Raw genomic sequence first — 15,158 nt, 5'->3', positions numbered from 1 at the left:
GGCCACTGTTCTTAGATGGCGCCAGTGCGCTTGGATAGCAATTTTCCAGTTGTCGGATAGCGATGAATTCGTGGAATTTGTGGAATGTGTCAAAAGGTGTTGTGCGGACGAATCTCAATCGCTTGGGGAGAAGGCATTTTATTTTGTTTGCTGTAGTATTTGCTCTTATTTTTATTACTAGAACACTCTCTGTTTGTCCAAGATACGAGCGTGATTGAATTCTATGGTGAAGATATCTGTGGTGCTAAGAGAAAAACCAGTGTGAATTTGTGTGGTAGAAAAAAGCACCTTCGCAAAGAAGGCAAGGCAAACTTTGATGTTTTTCGAGTTTTTTGCGTGAAAATGAAAATGAAATCAGCGTAAATTGAATTAGGACATCAAATTGCTGTGGTGTTGCAAGTTTTCTGGCTGACGAGCGTGAGAAATGAGGGTGAATTTTGCAAGGTGAAGCTCTTAAGACCGTCTTCGAGGGACTCTCTCGCTGTTGTTTTCGGGGACAATTGGACACACCATGGACAGGTCAGTGAGGTCAGGAGGGGCGCCAGGCGAGGTCAGGATGTGTGACGTGTGATCTGGACATTTGTCTCATTGCAGGAGGAGCAAAATCAACAAGAGCACAGAGGAGAAGAATGCTGGCAGTGAGAGCATTTTGCCCGGCAATGCGTTGGATAAAAATGAAAGTGGTGAGTAACACGACCTTATTCCGCAATGGGAGCTATAAAAAATCGTGCACATCGCACCGGAAATCACAGGCAAACACACAACAAACGCGCGTTTCGATGCACATCAATACTTTTTTCGCTGGGTTTCCATGCAAACGCTCAAGCAGACGAACAGCTAGTCTAGGTCACGACAGGTGGGATTCTTGTGGGTGTCTTGAGTGAAGATCATATAGGAATCGTAGTGGATTTCAAGGAAAATATTCCTCAGTTTGAGAATTGGGAGGATTTCGTTCATGTCTCACGACTAAAAGAACTAAAATGAGCAGTTGTTATTGATCCTGATCTTCAAATCATGATCCATAGGCTATAAAAGATCAGCTAATGTTCCTTAAAACCTTGAATTCTGACGAAGAAAAGCTTCTTCAGCAGATTTTTGCCTAGAACAGAGACAGAACCTTTCCGATTCAATCACAGTATTTGTGACTTCTCGACGTGGAAACGCGCCTTGACGTTGTTTTCATGCTCACAACAATGCCACACACAGTTCTTCGGCAGGTTCTCAGTCAGTCACATGATAACTGTCCTGTGTTGTCTCTCTGGCAGGTGCAAATTGCCTTGGGAAGCGCAAGAAGTCATCCAGGAATCGTCAGCCGGCGGGCAGGAGCAGCACCAATTGGAGCCTGGATCAGTGGCTGGAGAACTGCATGCATCCCGACAGTGGAATAGTCAATTCCACGGCAACGGGGCCGCTGATTCTCAGTCGCGAGAACAATTCATCGCCGAGAATCTTTCCCACAATGTCGCAGGCGTATCCAGCTAATGTCTACGAACCGGTACTTTGCGCTGTGAGAAAGGTGTATGCCTAATGCCACTTTAATACTCTCTCTCTCCCCATCTCTGGCCAGATCTACAATCACACGCCGCTCAGCTTCTCCACGCCTGACGCGTCGAAGAATGGGCCATCGCATGTTCACGGCTCGGATCTCGGCAGTCCGTCCAATGAGCTCGAAAGGGAGAACGCCCCGAAGTCGCTGCAGGAGAATCTCCAGGGGGCGGCGGATGTGGAGAAGAACAGGTGAGAATGGGTTTTCCTCGACGCGATCGCGCTTCACTGGTCACAGTGTGAAAGTCAATCGATATTTTCCCGCTCTTGCCAAACGGAAATCCATCAACTGTCGCGTGATTTGCACAGTTTTGCCGCCAAACGGAGATATCGCGCTTTCAGAGGCACTTATTGATTCCTCCAAGCGTAAGTTTCCAAGTCTTATCGATTGATTAATAAATGTTTGTGGGGTTCGTGGTTGAGAAATCTGACTTTGTGGAGAGAAGCATGTGGAATGCGCGCAAGGTTGTTTCTCAAAAAGCAGAGAAAAATTATATTTCGGAAGAAGGGTGGCGAAGAAGTGGAGAAAAATATAGTGTAACATGCTTGAAATTCAGTGAAATTTATGGTAATTAAGCAAGATCACAATCAACACAGCGTGTCTTCCATTAACTGTATAGTTATCATTTGGCTGTGCGGGGAGAGATATTAAGCATTTTTGATTTGCAAATGCAATTAAGAGAGCGACTCATAAACATTGAAGAGAAGGCGCACAAGCAAAAACCAAGCATTGCTGCTACATGTGAAACATATCATGTGGCATTAGCATACAATGCCCATCATGCAGAATGTTCTAAAAACGTCAATCTGGAGAGGGATTACAGTCATCACTCGCTTGATAACTTTTCATGACGATGATATGGAAACAGTTAAACTGCAGTCAAGGGCAATTGCGGAAAATGTCGAATTGTTTCTCAGTGTGGCGCGGGATTTCCAAAAATATGTGTGTGATAAATAAATCAATGCTTTTACGGTGGAATTATAAAATGTGTTTAACGGCCTCTATGAAGTGCCATTCACCAAGATACATATATCATTAGTAACACCCGCTCTTCAAGGCCAAACAAAATTATAGTGAGAAGCGCGTCTTTTTGTGAAATTTCAGTGATTCGAGGGCAAAAAAAATTACAATTGAAAATATAATATATTATTCAAAGCAGAACATTGACTATGTAGGTGTATAACTGGTCGCTGAATCGGGAAAGGTGGAATTGATGCTCACAGCAAATCTATGGGGAAATTATTCATGAAAGCATCTGCCATTCCACACTATTTCGCGCCAAGTGGACTCTTTTTTACCTCTCGCGAGCGCGACTCTTGATCGAAAAATCCGCTGACTGTGTCCGCGCTGGCGTGCTGCGTGTGCGTGCGTGGGGCGAAAGAAGAGGGGTGGCAAAGAGCCGAGGTGAGGTGTGATAGCTGTGATAGAGTGATATTTGATTTGGGGTTTTGTGGTGTTGCTCAATGGGTCGGTTTTCTGTGCGCACTAAGAGACACACTTCCTCCACTTGCAGATTCAGTGACTTGGGCATGACGAGCATGTCGGACAATGACTCGAAGGAGCGCGACGAGGAGGACGAGCTCAGCCCCACCAGCTCACGTGATCACTCCAATGCCAACAATCGTCCCGCAATTGAGGCGAAAGATGGAAAACTGCTTGCGACGCTGTTGGAGCAAATCTCCCTGCTTCACGATACCAATGCGAAGATTTGTCGAAATTTGCATGAGACTAAAGGTGAGATATATACTCTGCATTTTATTTTAAATTTGCCACTGTGGCTTTTCTCAGACTATCTCTTTGCCATTCACCACACAAGATAAAAAAAAAGAACTTTGTATGCAACAGAGTTTTCCAGTCTGTGTGTTGTTGTTGTTGTTTTTTTGTATTTATGTTGTCTGTTTTTTTCTCTCTCTTCCCGATTTTTATTCTCTGTGATCATTCAGTTGAGATTGAGGCTTTGAAACATGCACCTAGTTGGAGTCTACGTCACCGTAGAGATAGTAGCGTTAGTGGATTTAGCACCCACAGTCAACCACTGGGTTATGTCTTTGGCACACACAGTCCAGCACCAACGTATCACTCAGGTATATCTCTCTTTTTTCGTCTTCTCCCCATCATGACAATGTTCTGCGTAAGTCTCTTGGCTGGCTTGTCTTCACAAGCGTGTGCGCTCAATTCCCACGATAAGCATTTTATGGCAATCAACATGACCCACGCATCATAAAGATTCAAATACAATCTCTCTCGGGAGGTACAAAACGGCGCAAATTCCACTATTTAGAACAAATAAGCCGTCATTCTATTTCTTTTATCCACCAAAGTAACTCAAATTAAGACATTTATATTGCGAGATTTCAAAATCAAATAACCATAAATAATGTGCTTCAGATTCGATCTTGACGTATTTTTAGTTTTTAGCTTTTCCAATTTACCGCGTGTTAATTGAATTTATTATTCCTAATCCAATCTTTCTTATTATGCCGCGTAGCGAGATTTGCTAATTGGTATTTCGTTTGCAAATTTAGGCAATGCAATGCATGAAGGCTAATGCATTTTTCTCTGGTAAAAAAACACATTTGAGAATTATAATCATTAATAGAAGTTACATGAAATTCAAAAGAATTTTGCATTTCCAATTGATGAATTTTAACATTCAACGCTTAGAGAAAGCGCGCGTATTTCATAATAATTTATCGAAGTGAGTGGTACAAATCGTAATTGGTTATTATTGCAAAGTAAAAAGCCACACAATTAGCATTTAAGAAAACCCATCTATTATTATGTATTATGTATTTTGCTCTATATTCATCCGTTATAATTTGTGTAATCTGTTTATTTTGTAATTCTATCGGATTTCTTTTATACCTATAAATAACGCTTTTATATTGCGTGATAATTTCTCTATCTTTTATCTAGCAAAATGTTCAATTCTGCTTCTCAAGAAATTGAGGAAGCGAATAAAATCAGATTAAGACTTTTTGTGTGTTGTCAAATTTGCACATTTAATTGAATATCAATATCAAAATATGACAGATAAATATCAAGATATTGCCAAAGACACGTTGGCGAGTGGAGTTTTTCTTCTCAGACACTCTCTTTGGGTGTCTTTTTTTTTTGGGGATAGAGAAGAAAAAAGGCCGCGCTTTGAGGAAGAGTGTGTAAATGAAATTGCCGAAGAGGAGATCTTGTCTAAGTGAGAGTGTTAACAAATTGTTTACGCTTTTGTTGCTTCTCTCTTAGGCATGTACACACCCGGAATGGTGACTGATGTCATTCGCGAGGTGCGCGATGGAGCTCGAATACGTGAAGAGGCGATGATTCATAAGTGAGTTTATATTTGGGCAATTTCTCTCCCCCAAAAAAAAGCGCTTTTCACAAAACAATGCGCATTTTTTTCTCTCTCTCTCTCGACAGAGTGAAATCCATGCTGGAGGAGAACTCGTGGGCCATGAGTGAGATGAAGATCAAGCTGATGCGGGAGATGGAGGAGCTGAAGATGGAGATGCAACACTTGAGGACGGAGAAGAAGGAGCTGAGCAATAAAGTACTGAAGATGGAGAATGAAATGCACACCTTGAGGGTGGCAATGAACAATAACAATTCTGCCAAGGTGCAGAAGACCAATTCGCTGGACGCGGAGAAACACCTGAACAGTGCTCATGTGAATTATGGCGTGGTGAAGCAGGAAGATGGAGAATTTTACGAGGTTGACATTGTCAATTCGCCGGCAAAGAAGTATTCGACGGCCTTTGAGAATCGCATCGCCAAACCGGTGACAATAAATTCCGATCAGAATCGCTTCTATGCAACACAAGTGCTCAATAATGGTAGCAATAAGCCGTTGGATAGCATGACGAAGAGTCTGTCGTCGGGACATTTGGTGCAGCAAGAGAAGGACACGTTGGAGCTTAGGCGAGAACTTCAGGATGCGATTGCGGGGAAGAAACACGCAGAGAGGAGGATTTTGGAGTGAGTTTGTGGCAAGAAAATACAAATTTCTTCACAAATTTGTCATAAATCTCTTTCCTTTCTGGTTCTTTCAGCCTCGAGCGAACTGTTGCAAATCTGCAGAAGGGAATGAATCGCTCCAGTCCAACTGTTGATGGCTCGCAAGAAATCACAACAAATTCCACTATGACAAAAAGCGCTGAAAGACACTCATCACACGTTAAGATTGATCTTGAGTCACCAAATGGCAAGAATTCCACCATAATTCCTGTGGCATCGCAGATTCAGACTGTGGGACAGAAGGCGAAGATTTGCCTCACGGGAATGGTGACGGATCTTTAGAGGAGGTGTTTTATTAACCATTCGAAATTCCTCTCGAATATTGTGCCATTTGAAAACATTCTTTCCCCTTTGGATTGAAATGCATTTTATTGCGTTTTTGCCCTTAATATTTTTCACATTCACATTTTTTGTCACGTACAACAATTCATTCAAGTATTTTCTTTTTCTTTCTCATAAGATGACTAATATTTATATTAACGCAAATAATAATAGTGCCTTTAATTATTGCCTTACTTAATGTATGATGAAAAAAAATGTACATTTGGAAAGAGATAATATGATTTTTTTGGATGAAATATAAGTAAGTATAATACGGAAATACTTTTGTACGTTTGTCTGACGGTGGGAAAACGAATTCAACGGAAAAACTCAAATTTCAGTGGTCTCTTAAAGTCTCTTAACTTAAAACTTTATCTCTACTTGATATCATTTTGCAAAATGTACTTCATCAGGCGATCTCTGGACTCAGTATACGTCGGCTCTCTCTTGCGCAGACCAGACCTCGGCTGAGTGGTGTCGACGAGAGTGGTTTTGCGGGAAGAGTATCCGTGATTTATGAGGAGATTGTGGCAAATGCACACAGAGTAGATGATGTGCATCGCCTCTACGGGAGTGAATGGCAGTGGTTTGTCATTCAATAGGCACTTCCACTGTCCTCTGAGCATTGCCCAGCACTTGTCCATCCTGCTCCGGGCTCTGGCGTACAGTCGGTTGAATCTGCGCTCGGCCTCGTTGGCGGGACTCTTGAATGGCGCGATCAGAAACTTTTCCTTGCGATACGGCTGATTTCCCAGCAACCACGTCTCTGGATTCTCCACGTGAAGCTCTCTCATTCTCTCGATGTGGGGATCATAGATGTACGAGGTTTGATACAAGCCGCCATGAGTTGCTTGACAGCCAATGACTCGCATGTCCGCATCGCACATAATCTGGGTGATCATAGAGTGATAGCCAGACATGTTTTTGAACTCTTGCGCATTAAATGTTGGCTCAACGATGGCGACGTGGAAGCGCTCGAGAATCCCAACAATTCCGGGAAGTTGAGTGCATTCTTGAAAGCGATTCTTGAGCTCTGTTGCTCTGTTCTGATCCGTCGGAAATCTAGCAATGTATGCCCCAGCGCATACTGACAATGCAACAGTAATCTTCCTTACGAATCCCATCACTTGTTCCTCTGAGATCTTCTTGAAGACACCAATATTCCGTGGTATGCAATATCTGCCCATGGTCAGGAAGTTCAGCACGCACAAGACTTGAATGTAGATTGGAACCACCTCGGTTCTATCAAAGGACTCCTTGCTGAGATAGCAGGAAATCATCCTCAACACTTCAGGCACGAGATCCGCAGGGAGGCCAAACAGTCGTCGGAATCTAAACAAGCACACAATTCAGAAGAATCGCGGGAGGAGAAGTTTACTAAAATCTCTTACGTGGCTTCCGGCAGGTGACACGGATGCTGGAAGTCCTCCATGAAATTAACCATTCTGTGGACTTTCCGAAGAGCGTAAGTTAGCAAATCGCGCAGCGCTAATTCGATCATTCGGTCATCTCTTTCCTGCACGTGAATATCCCTGGGCAGGCGACGAATGTACCCAGCAATGCGGGTCCAGACCGGAGCGTAATCGTTGAGATCCATTTGCACTTATTTTTGCAGAAGTCTTTCGCGGAAGATGACTTGGTCAAACGAAAAGAAAACATGTCGGATGAGTGAAAAATCAGACGACAAAGCAATCAAGGATGCCGGAAAGCATGTATTAGAATTGAATTTACCTCAACTAAACACGTATCACTAGTGAATTAACATAAAAACAAGTATTATCAGACAAAAAGACGATAAACGGCAATTGAAAATTGATTGTCTGCGAAAAACGCGTCGCGGAGGCACAAAACATCGAATGGACCAGACAAACATAGAAAGATGTTCAGCTGGGTTGCATTGTTTTGATTTCAGTGTTTGTCATTCAGCGGCTCTGAAAGGATGGAATTGCGACAAAATCATTCTCCATGCCTTCAGAATGACACAATTCTTCGGCCAAACGCCGGTATAAAAAGGGAGAAGGTCCGTATGTTAAAGGACGTGGAGTCCAATCGGAAGATGATTCAACTCGTGAAGGAATTTCCCTTTCTCTACGATCGAAGTCACAAGCTCTTCTTTCACCCGCAATCCAATAAGAAGGTTTGGGATGATATTGGCGAAAGACTGGGACGGAGTGGTAATTATGCTTATTCATGCACATGTATAGTATCCTCAGAAATGTCCTGCTTCCAGGCAAAGAGTGTGCGAAGACGTACAGAGTGTTGTACATCAGGTTTGGGATTCACCACGTGATGCTCAGCAGTGTGGAGGCTCAGAAGAAAGGCTTCCCGAGGAGGCAGTTTCCTTACTACCAGGACATGTTGTTCTTAGCGAATCACATCGATCCAATACGTGCGCAAAAGCGTGCCAGGAAGATGCTGAGGACGGTGAAACTTGAGCAGGAAACTGAAGACACTCCCGAAACACCGCCTCAGCCAAAAGCACCGCAAACAAAGAAGAAGAAAGCCACAAAGAAGTCGGCTCAGACGAATAGTGTTCCTGTGCCTCTTGTCTTTCCCAACACCACACTCAGTTCTCCCCTGGAAGCCATGGAGGATGAGGAAGATAGTATTTATTGCGACAATTACTCTTATGTGATCGAACAAATTCCGTCAAATGTGAAATTTAACCCAGCGACAGATCAGGACTTCGCTGAAGACATTTGTCTCAACGATTTCCAAGGAAAGTGGCAGGAAGACATCCCGATGGAGAAGGTATTGCCTCTGGAAATGCCTCGCAAGGATCCTGCGAACGCTGAAGAAGTAGACTTTTTCTTCAATAGCGTCTCACAGCAAGTGGTGAGAGCTCGTCTGACGTCTGCCAATTTCTCAGATCTGAAATCATCAATTAGAAACGCTCTAAAATTCAACGGGAATAAACTGTAGAAATTGAATAAATTTTCTCAGTGCAAAAATCAGCTGTTTATTCAACCAAAGTTGGCAACACTTGTGTAGCCAACTTCAGTACGAAATTGAGTTCGCAGTCACAACATCAAAAATGAAGAGAAAAAGAAAGGACAAGACTGATTATTTTTTCAAAGATACTCTGATAAAAGCCGTGAAAAATTATCCCTGTCTTTACAATCCGGCAGACGAAGGATATGGAATTGCGGGTCTACAGGAAGAATCGTGGCGGCTTGTCTCGATTCAGTGTGAAAGACCAAGTAAGAAATGGATCCTCGACTGTCTTTCCTTATTTTAATTAATAACCCATCGTTGATTTCTTAGTTATTGACTGCAAGCACATGTTCCAGGAGCTCTTTGACAAATATGGTGAAGTCTATATGTCAAGGAGAAGCTGTAGACTTGGACGGAAAGAGAGGTTTAGGTTTTTCAAACCCATGCACTTCATGACACGCTTCATTCCATTCAATCAGGTGAAGCGTCGTCTTCTGGCAAAGTCCAAGTATACACCCGCAGAGAAACTGCTAATAGTGAACTATGTACACGACCCTAATCTGGTTCCGGACCTTGAGGAATTGAGGGTCAAGCCAGCTACAGTGCCGGAAGCGGGACATGATCCGATTTATCAGACGAATTGTGCCACAATTTCTCAGCCAACTCCATCAAGACCTATTCAACAGTATCAGCCTACGCGTCCGCAGCCAGAGCGAACAAATCTCAGTCCGAACAGGCAGACAAGTCGTGAACACGAGCGGTCTGCATCCGGAATCAATGCGACTGAATCTGAAGTGCAGCGATATTTCGCCAGTCTCTCTCAACAAATCATCAAATCTGACATCTCTCAGGAGGAATTCATTGAAATCCAGACGACAATTCTGAAAATCCTCGCTGAGAAATTGCCCCAATACAATTCTTAATCAAAAAATACAATGTTTTTCTATCAGTGTTTTGTGTTTATATGAAGCCGGTTTATTTTTATGCACACAAGTTGGCAGCAGTGTGAGAAGTGTCAGAAAATCTCAAGCACAAACTGAAGCTGTGCCATGGAAAATAAAGATGAAATTGGGGAGAATTTGGACGCTTCAGTGGTGGAGATTCCCAGAACAGATCCCATAATAGATCTAGTGCAGGATGAAGATGAATTAATGAACAGAATGGAGGAAAAGGGGAAAAAATCTGAAGTGATAAAGAGTGTTAATGGAACAAGCATGACAAACAATATAAAACCGGATGAAGATTTGCTCTCCCAAAATCTCCAGCTCACTCTGATACAGTTGGTGAAGAAGAATCCCTGCTTGTATGATCGAAATCACGAGAGGTACTCTGACACGGAATACAAAGGTCGTCTGTGGGAGGAAATTGCGAACAAGATGAATAAGAAGCGTGAGTGTTTATAATCTCTTCCTTCCAGTCAATTCAGTATGATTTTGTGCGTTAAATCCTTCCTTCTCAGGAGCCCTGGTGAAGCGGAAGTTTGCTAGTCTGTATCAGAGATTCGGGAATATGTACGTTATGCTACAAACTCCGGATTTTGTGAAGCAAGGATACCCGAAGAAGAAGTTCTTCTGTTACGAGGAAATGCTGTTCCTCAAGGATAAAATTGACGTTGAGCTGGTGAGGAAGCGAATCACACAGATGATAAAGAACGACAACATGCCACCAACTGAGAGGGTGAAGAAGAAGCCGAAGGCGGGCGATAAAGGAGGTCCGCCGTCCAAGACCAGGAAGTTGTCTTCATCAAAGCCATCACAGACATTTTCCAGGCGTCCTGCTGGTGGTCCTCAAATCTTCCAGAGGCGAATTGAACCATGGGCAAACATGTCAATGAACAGGCGAATTGAGCCGTGGGAAAATGTGTCGATGAATAACTTTGGTCCGGACAGAAATATGCCGCCAAATCCGGAGCCTCGACAGAATTTCCACATGAACGACTTCGGCAGAGACAACTGCATGCCAAACTTCCCAAATAACATGGACTCGGGCCCGGGAGGTCCAGGATTTCGTCCAGATCGCCCAGACTATATGATGGGCGATTTCAGAGACAACAGAATGCCAGACAGAATGTCACAAATGGATTCGCAGCCAAATTTTGGCCCGAACATGAATCAGATGAATGATTTTCCTGATTTCCCAAGAGACATGGAGAGATTCCCAAATGAGAGAATGCCTCCAAATGAGTCGAATCGAAGGAACTTCGATGGAAACCCACCTGAAATCAATTCAATTACCGACACTCATATTGATTTCTTCTTCAAGAGCATCTCACAGCAAGTGAAGAACTCCAAAATCTCTGACAGGGACTTCCTGGACTTGCAATCGACCATGCTGAGTGCACTTACATGTAAATTGGACATGTACAGGAAATAAATCGATGCACTTAGTGAATTTATTGTGTTCATTTATTTATTTATTTGACTTTATTGGGACGTCATCCATATGGATGGTTTCCACAGGCATGAAGTTTACAATAAATGTTGAATTTTTGAATCTTTGAAAAATTTTAACAGTTTCCTTATTTCACTATCATCGTTTCCTAATGCTATTATTGGGTCTTGATTAATTCTATTTCTAATTCTATCTTCTTCATATTTCTTACATTTAAAAATTATGTGATCAATAGTAATTACTTCATTGCAAATATTACATAATGGAGGATTTTTTTCTTGTCCACTTTCCATCAAATATCCATGTGTCAATCTTGAATGGCCAATTCTTATTCTTGTAAGTATTGTTTCTTCTCTTCTACTTTCTCTAATTGATGTGGCCCATGGAGATACATCCTTTTTAATCTTATGAAATCTCTTCACAGATTCTGAGCGCGGATCATTTACAATGTTATTCCATTCTTGATTCCATTTTTCTTTTATTTTGTTCTTGGCTAAAGCTTTTAAGTCGTCTGCTGGAATCAAGAATTTTTCATTTATTTCGTGGTCAACTGCTTCCTTTGCGGCTTTATCAGCTTCTTCATTGCCGTCAATTCCTGAGTGACCAGGAATCCAGATTATTGATATTTGTGCGTTTATGTTTTTAGCTAAGTATTTTATGTTATCAATAATTGGAGATTTGTCAGCCTCTCCCGATTGGATAGACTGAACCACGCTAAGAGAATCTGTGAATATTACAATATTTTCTGCATTTTGAGTGTCTTCTGCCAATTTAATTTCATATAAAACTGTTTCAACTGCATATGCTTCTGCAGAGAATATTGAGCACTCTTTTGGAATTCTATGTGTCTGTGAAATTTCATCATTATAATAAATCCCAAATCCTGTATATTCATTGGCCTTAGACCCGTCTGTAAAAATTATATTACTATTTCTGTGTATAGTGAAAATTTCCTCCAATTCTTTTTTATATTTTACAATGTTTTTTTGATAATTATTTACTAATTTCATTTCTGTGTGAATTGGATTTGGCCACTGTGGATTCCAACTTATTCTATTGATTTTAAGTACATTTTCTATTGGGATTTTAAGTTCATTACATAATGTCTTAAATTTATAAATAACTCCTCTTTGTGCTAGTAATTTATCAGAGTTTATAAAAAGTGTGTAATTTGCATGATCCTGGAGACTCATTATTTTGATACCATATTGTAAAGTTAATAACATTCTTCGATAGTGGAGTGAATATACTCCCGATTCACAAAGTATACAATAAATGGGGCTTGTCTTAAATGCTCCGATTGAGAGTCTAAGTCCTGAATTATGAACTGGATCCAACTTTTGTAGAATACTTTTGGAGCCGGAGTCTATTACTATTGATCCATAATCTAATTGAGATAAAACTAGAGATTTGTACAAAGTTAATAAAGTTTTTCTGTTTCCTCCCCATCGATAATTAGAGACACATTTGATAATATTAAGATTTCTGCTACATTTCGTTTTGATATATGTAATATGGGATTTCCAGTTCAATTTACTATCAAAATATACTCCTAGAAACTTATGAGATTCTTTATATTCAATTACATTATTATATATAGTTATTTGAGGATTTTGTATAAGTTTCCCTCTTCTTTGGAAATGAATCGCTTCTGTTTTGCTTGGTGAAAACACTGCTCCTGTATTATTGGACCATTCCTCAAGCTGATTTAGCGCTATTTGGAGACTGTTTTGTATATCTTCTAAATTTTTTCCATTTGCATACATGGTTATGTCATCGGCAAAAATAACAGCTTTAGTATTATTATTATTAGGTAAATAATTAATGATTGAATTTATGAAGATTAGAAAAAGATTAACTGAAATTACAGCTCCTTGAGGAACTCCATTCTCTAAAACAAAAGTATCTGATAGTTCATTTCCCACTGCTACTTTAAAGTATCTAGTCATCAAAAAGTTTTTAATATAAAAGGCTAAGTGACCTTTAATTCCTATTTCTTTGATTTGTTTAAGAATCTCATATTTCCAGGCCATATCATATGCCTTTTGTAAATCCATAAATACTGCTATTACATGTTCTTTTTTAGCAAAAGCTTCATGGATGTCATTTGATAATCTTACAATGTGATCGATTGTTGACATTTTCTTTCTAAATCCAGCTTGATACGGATATATAATATTGTTTTCTTCTAAGTAAAAACTAAGTCTTCTATTGATCATTTTCTCCATAATTTTACCAACACAAGAAGTCAATGATATTGGTCGATAACTAAGTGGATCACTTGCTTTCTTCCCTGGCTTTAATATAGGAATGATTATTGCCATTCTCCATTCATCCGGAAATGTGTCACTAATGTATATTTCATTTATAATATCTAATAGTTTAAATTGATCAGATAAACTTAGATTTTTCAACATATCATAACTAATTTCATCCTCGCCTGGGGAGGTATTTCCACCTTGTTTAATAGCAAATTCTAGTTCAAAATATTCAAATCTTTGATTATATATATCAGTATTATCATTTATGAATTCAATTTCTTGCTTTTCATATTCTAATTTGCGCTCAATAAAAGTCTTAGAAAAATTTTTATCTGAAGAGTTTGTATAAAATTGTTTAGCAATAGTTTGCGCAATTTCCTTAGTATTATCAATAATATCTTCATCCACAATCAGGTACTTAATGGTATTTGATTTATGTCTATTCATTATTCTACCTATTTTATTCCATACTTCAGTCGGGCTTGTAAATATATTAATTTCTGATACAAATTTCTGAAAGCTTTCATATGGAGCCTTTCTTAATTTAGATTGTGTTAAAGATTTTACTGTTTTATATTGTTCTATAATTTCATCACAGACTATTCCTTTTCTCTTATTTTTTTGCACTTTATTACTAAGCTTATTACGTTTTTTGACTAGCTCCTTTAGTTCTTTATTAAACCATGGTAAAGATGGTTTATTAATTAAATTACTATTTCGTGGAATTGCATCATTCGCACTATTTATAATGGCATCTTGAAATTCAATTATTCTCTTTGTTGGTAAGATTTCTTTCATATTTACTTCTGACATATTTCTTTTGAACTTATCCCAATCAGCTTTCTTTAAATTAAATTTACTTCTCTTATATATATTCATATTTGTACCTAATAGTTTTATACATATTACAAAGTGATCCGATCCATTTTCACCTAAACATGAGAATTCAACTTTTCCTCCAAGTTGTGGAGAAGTTATTGTGAGATCAATTGAGCTAAAACAGTTATAAGCTAAAGAGTAGTGAGTATCACAGCCATCATTTAGGCATATTAAATCATAACTATCTATTAAATTTTCAATCATTTCTCCTCTTTTATCTATTTTGTCTCCTCCCCAAATGGGATTTTTCGCATTAAAATCTCCCATTAATATAAATGGACTAGAAATTTGATTAATTAAATGCACCATTTTATCTTTAAGTCTTTTGGTTTCATTATTAGTCATTGCATTTGGTGGTAAATATATTGAGACAATATTAACTTTATATGGATATTCAATTTCTATTCCAATAGCTTGTAATTCAGTATTAAAATTATGTAACTTGTAAGAAAAACCTTCCTTTATCATTATCAAAACTCCTCCACTTGCTATTTGATTATCAGTATAATTTTGAAATTCAATATTATATCCATTAAATTTAGGTGATTTTTTATCGTTTAAAAGTGTTTCTTGTATACAAACAATTACTGGTTCAATTCTATTTACTATAATTTTTAGATTACTGAAATGGCTATAAAAGCCATTCATATTCCATTGTATAATTGAAAAATCTTGAAATTGTTGATTTGAACTTACATTAGTTGTATTGAAAGATTCCTCCTGCCTGTGTCAACCTGGTCCCCCATTGGAGGCACCATTTTGGGATCCCGAAGGATGTTGGGGGTGAGTGCATCCACTCACATTTTGGAGATTCGCCG

The 15,158-nt window shown here is 39.5% G+C and overlaps 4 protein-coding genes across 7 annotated transcripts; 3 read left to right on the top strand and 1 right to left on the bottom strand.

The window, feature by feature from the left end:
• Window positions 1-88: 88 nt before the first annotated feature.
• LOC132264981 (uncharacterized) lies at window positions 89-6,218 on the top strand. Of its 3 annotated transcripts, none has more exons than XM_059765338.1 (9): window positions 89-528; window positions 595-683; window positions 1,266-1,495; window positions 1,568-1,737; window positions 3,060-3,280; window positions 3,490-3,630; window positions 4,787-4,871; window positions 4,961-5,515; window positions 5,590-6,217. In XM_059765338.1, the coding sequence occupies exons 1-9, from the start codon at window positions 512-514 to the stop codon at window positions 5,834-5,836; spliced, it is 1,755 nt and encodes a 584-aa protein (XP_059621321.1). In that variant the 5' UTR covers window positions 89-511; the 3' UTR covers window positions 5,837-6,217. The 3 variants fall into 3 exon arrangements, with proteins under 3 accessions (XP_059621321.1, XP_059621322.1, XP_059621323.1); XM_059765339.1 differs by having other exon boundaries at window positions 89-519; window positions 5,590-6,216; XM_059765340.1 differs by lacking the exon at window positions 3,490-3,630 and having other exon boundaries at window positions 5,590-6,218.
• Window positions 6,219-6,232: 14 nt separating this feature from the next.
• Window positions 6,233-7,734, bottom strand: LOC132264982 (putative nuclease HARBI1). Of its 2 annotated transcripts, XM_059765341.1 has the most exons (3): window positions 7,607-7,734; window positions 7,267-7,510; window positions 6,233-7,207 (listed from the first exon to the last, which is right to left on the bottom strand). In XM_059765341.1, exons 2-3 carry the CDS (start codon window positions 7,470-7,472, stop codon window positions 6,253-6,255), a joined length of 1,161 nt encoding a protein of 386 aa, XP_059621324.1. In that variant the 5' UTR covers window positions 7,473-7,510; window positions 7,607-7,734; the 3' UTR covers window positions 6,233-6,252. The 2 variants fall into 2 exon arrangements, with proteins under 2 accessions (XP_059621324.1, XP_059621325.1); XM_059765342.1 differs by lacking the exon at window positions 7,607-7,734 and having other exon boundaries at window positions 7,267-7,531.
• Window positions 7,735-7,790: 56 nt separating this feature from the next.
• LOC132263321 (uncharacterized) lies at window positions 7,791-8,826 on the top strand. The gene is made up of 2 exons (XM_059763031.1): window positions 7,791-8,049; window positions 8,106-8,826. Exons 1-2 carry the CDS (start codon window positions 7,815-7,817, stop codon window positions 8,795-8,797), a joined length of 927 nt encoding a protein of 308 aa, XP_059619014.1. The 5' UTR covers window positions 7,791-7,814; the 3' UTR covers window positions 8,798-8,826.
• A 934-nt stretch (window positions 8,827-9,760) lies between these two features.
• Window positions 9,761-11,182, top strand: LOC132264947 (uncharacterized). The gene is made up of 2 exons (XM_059765296.1): window positions 9,761-10,198; window positions 10,269-11,182. Exons 1-2 carry the CDS (start codon window positions 9,859-9,861, stop codon window positions 11,180-11,182), a joined length of 1,254 nt encoding a protein of 417 aa, XP_059621279.1. The 5' UTR covers window positions 9,761-9,858.
• Window positions 11,183-15,158: the final 3,976 nt, after the last annotated feature.

The sequence above is a fragment of the Phlebotomus argentipes genome, unplaced genomic scaffold (genome assembly GCF_947086385.1).
Source record: "Phlebotomus argentipes unplaced genomic scaffold, Phlebotomus argentipes genome assembly contig_2, whole genome shotgun sequence".
NCBI classification, from domain to species: domain Eukaryota; kingdom Metazoa; phylum Arthropoda; class Insecta; order Diptera; family Psychodidae; genus Phlebotomus; species Phlebotomus argentipes.
This window is presented reverse-complemented; position numbering and strand designations above follow the sequence as displayed.

Coding starts and splice junctions, on each gene's coding strand:
- LOC132264981 (XM_059765338.1), top strand. Junction 1,496..1,567: donor CAGCTAATGTCTACGAACCG/GTACTTTGCGCT, acceptor ATCTCTGGCCAG/ATCTACAATCACACGCCGCT. Junction 5,516..5,589: donor GCAGAGAGGAGGATTTTGGA/GTGAGTTTGTGG, acceptor TGGTTCTTTCAG/CCTCGAGCGAACTGTTGCAA.
- LOC132263321 (XM_059763031.1), top strand. CDS start 7,815: ATGGAATTGCGACAAAATCATTCTCCATGCCTTCAGAATGACACAATT. Junction 8,050..8,105: donor CGAAAGACTGGGACGGAGTG/GTAATTATGCTT, acceptor TCCTGCTTCCAG/GCAAAGAGTGTGCGAAGACG.
- LOC132264947 (XM_059765296.1), top strand. CDS start 9,859: ATGGAAAATAAAGATGAAATTGGGGAGAATTTGGACGCTTCAGTGGTG. Junction 10,199..10,268: donor GAACAAGATGAATAAGAAGC/GTGAGTGTTTAT, acceptor CTTCCTTCTCAG/GAGCCCTGGTGAAGCGGAAG.
- LOC132264982 (XM_059765341.1), bottom strand. CDS start 7,472: ATGGATCTCAACGATTACGCTCCGGTCTGGACCCGCATTGCTGGGTAC. Junction 7,208..7,266: donor TGTCACCTGCCGGAAGCCAC/GTAAGAGATTTT, acceptor GTGCTTGTTTAG/ATTCCGACGACTGTTTGGCC.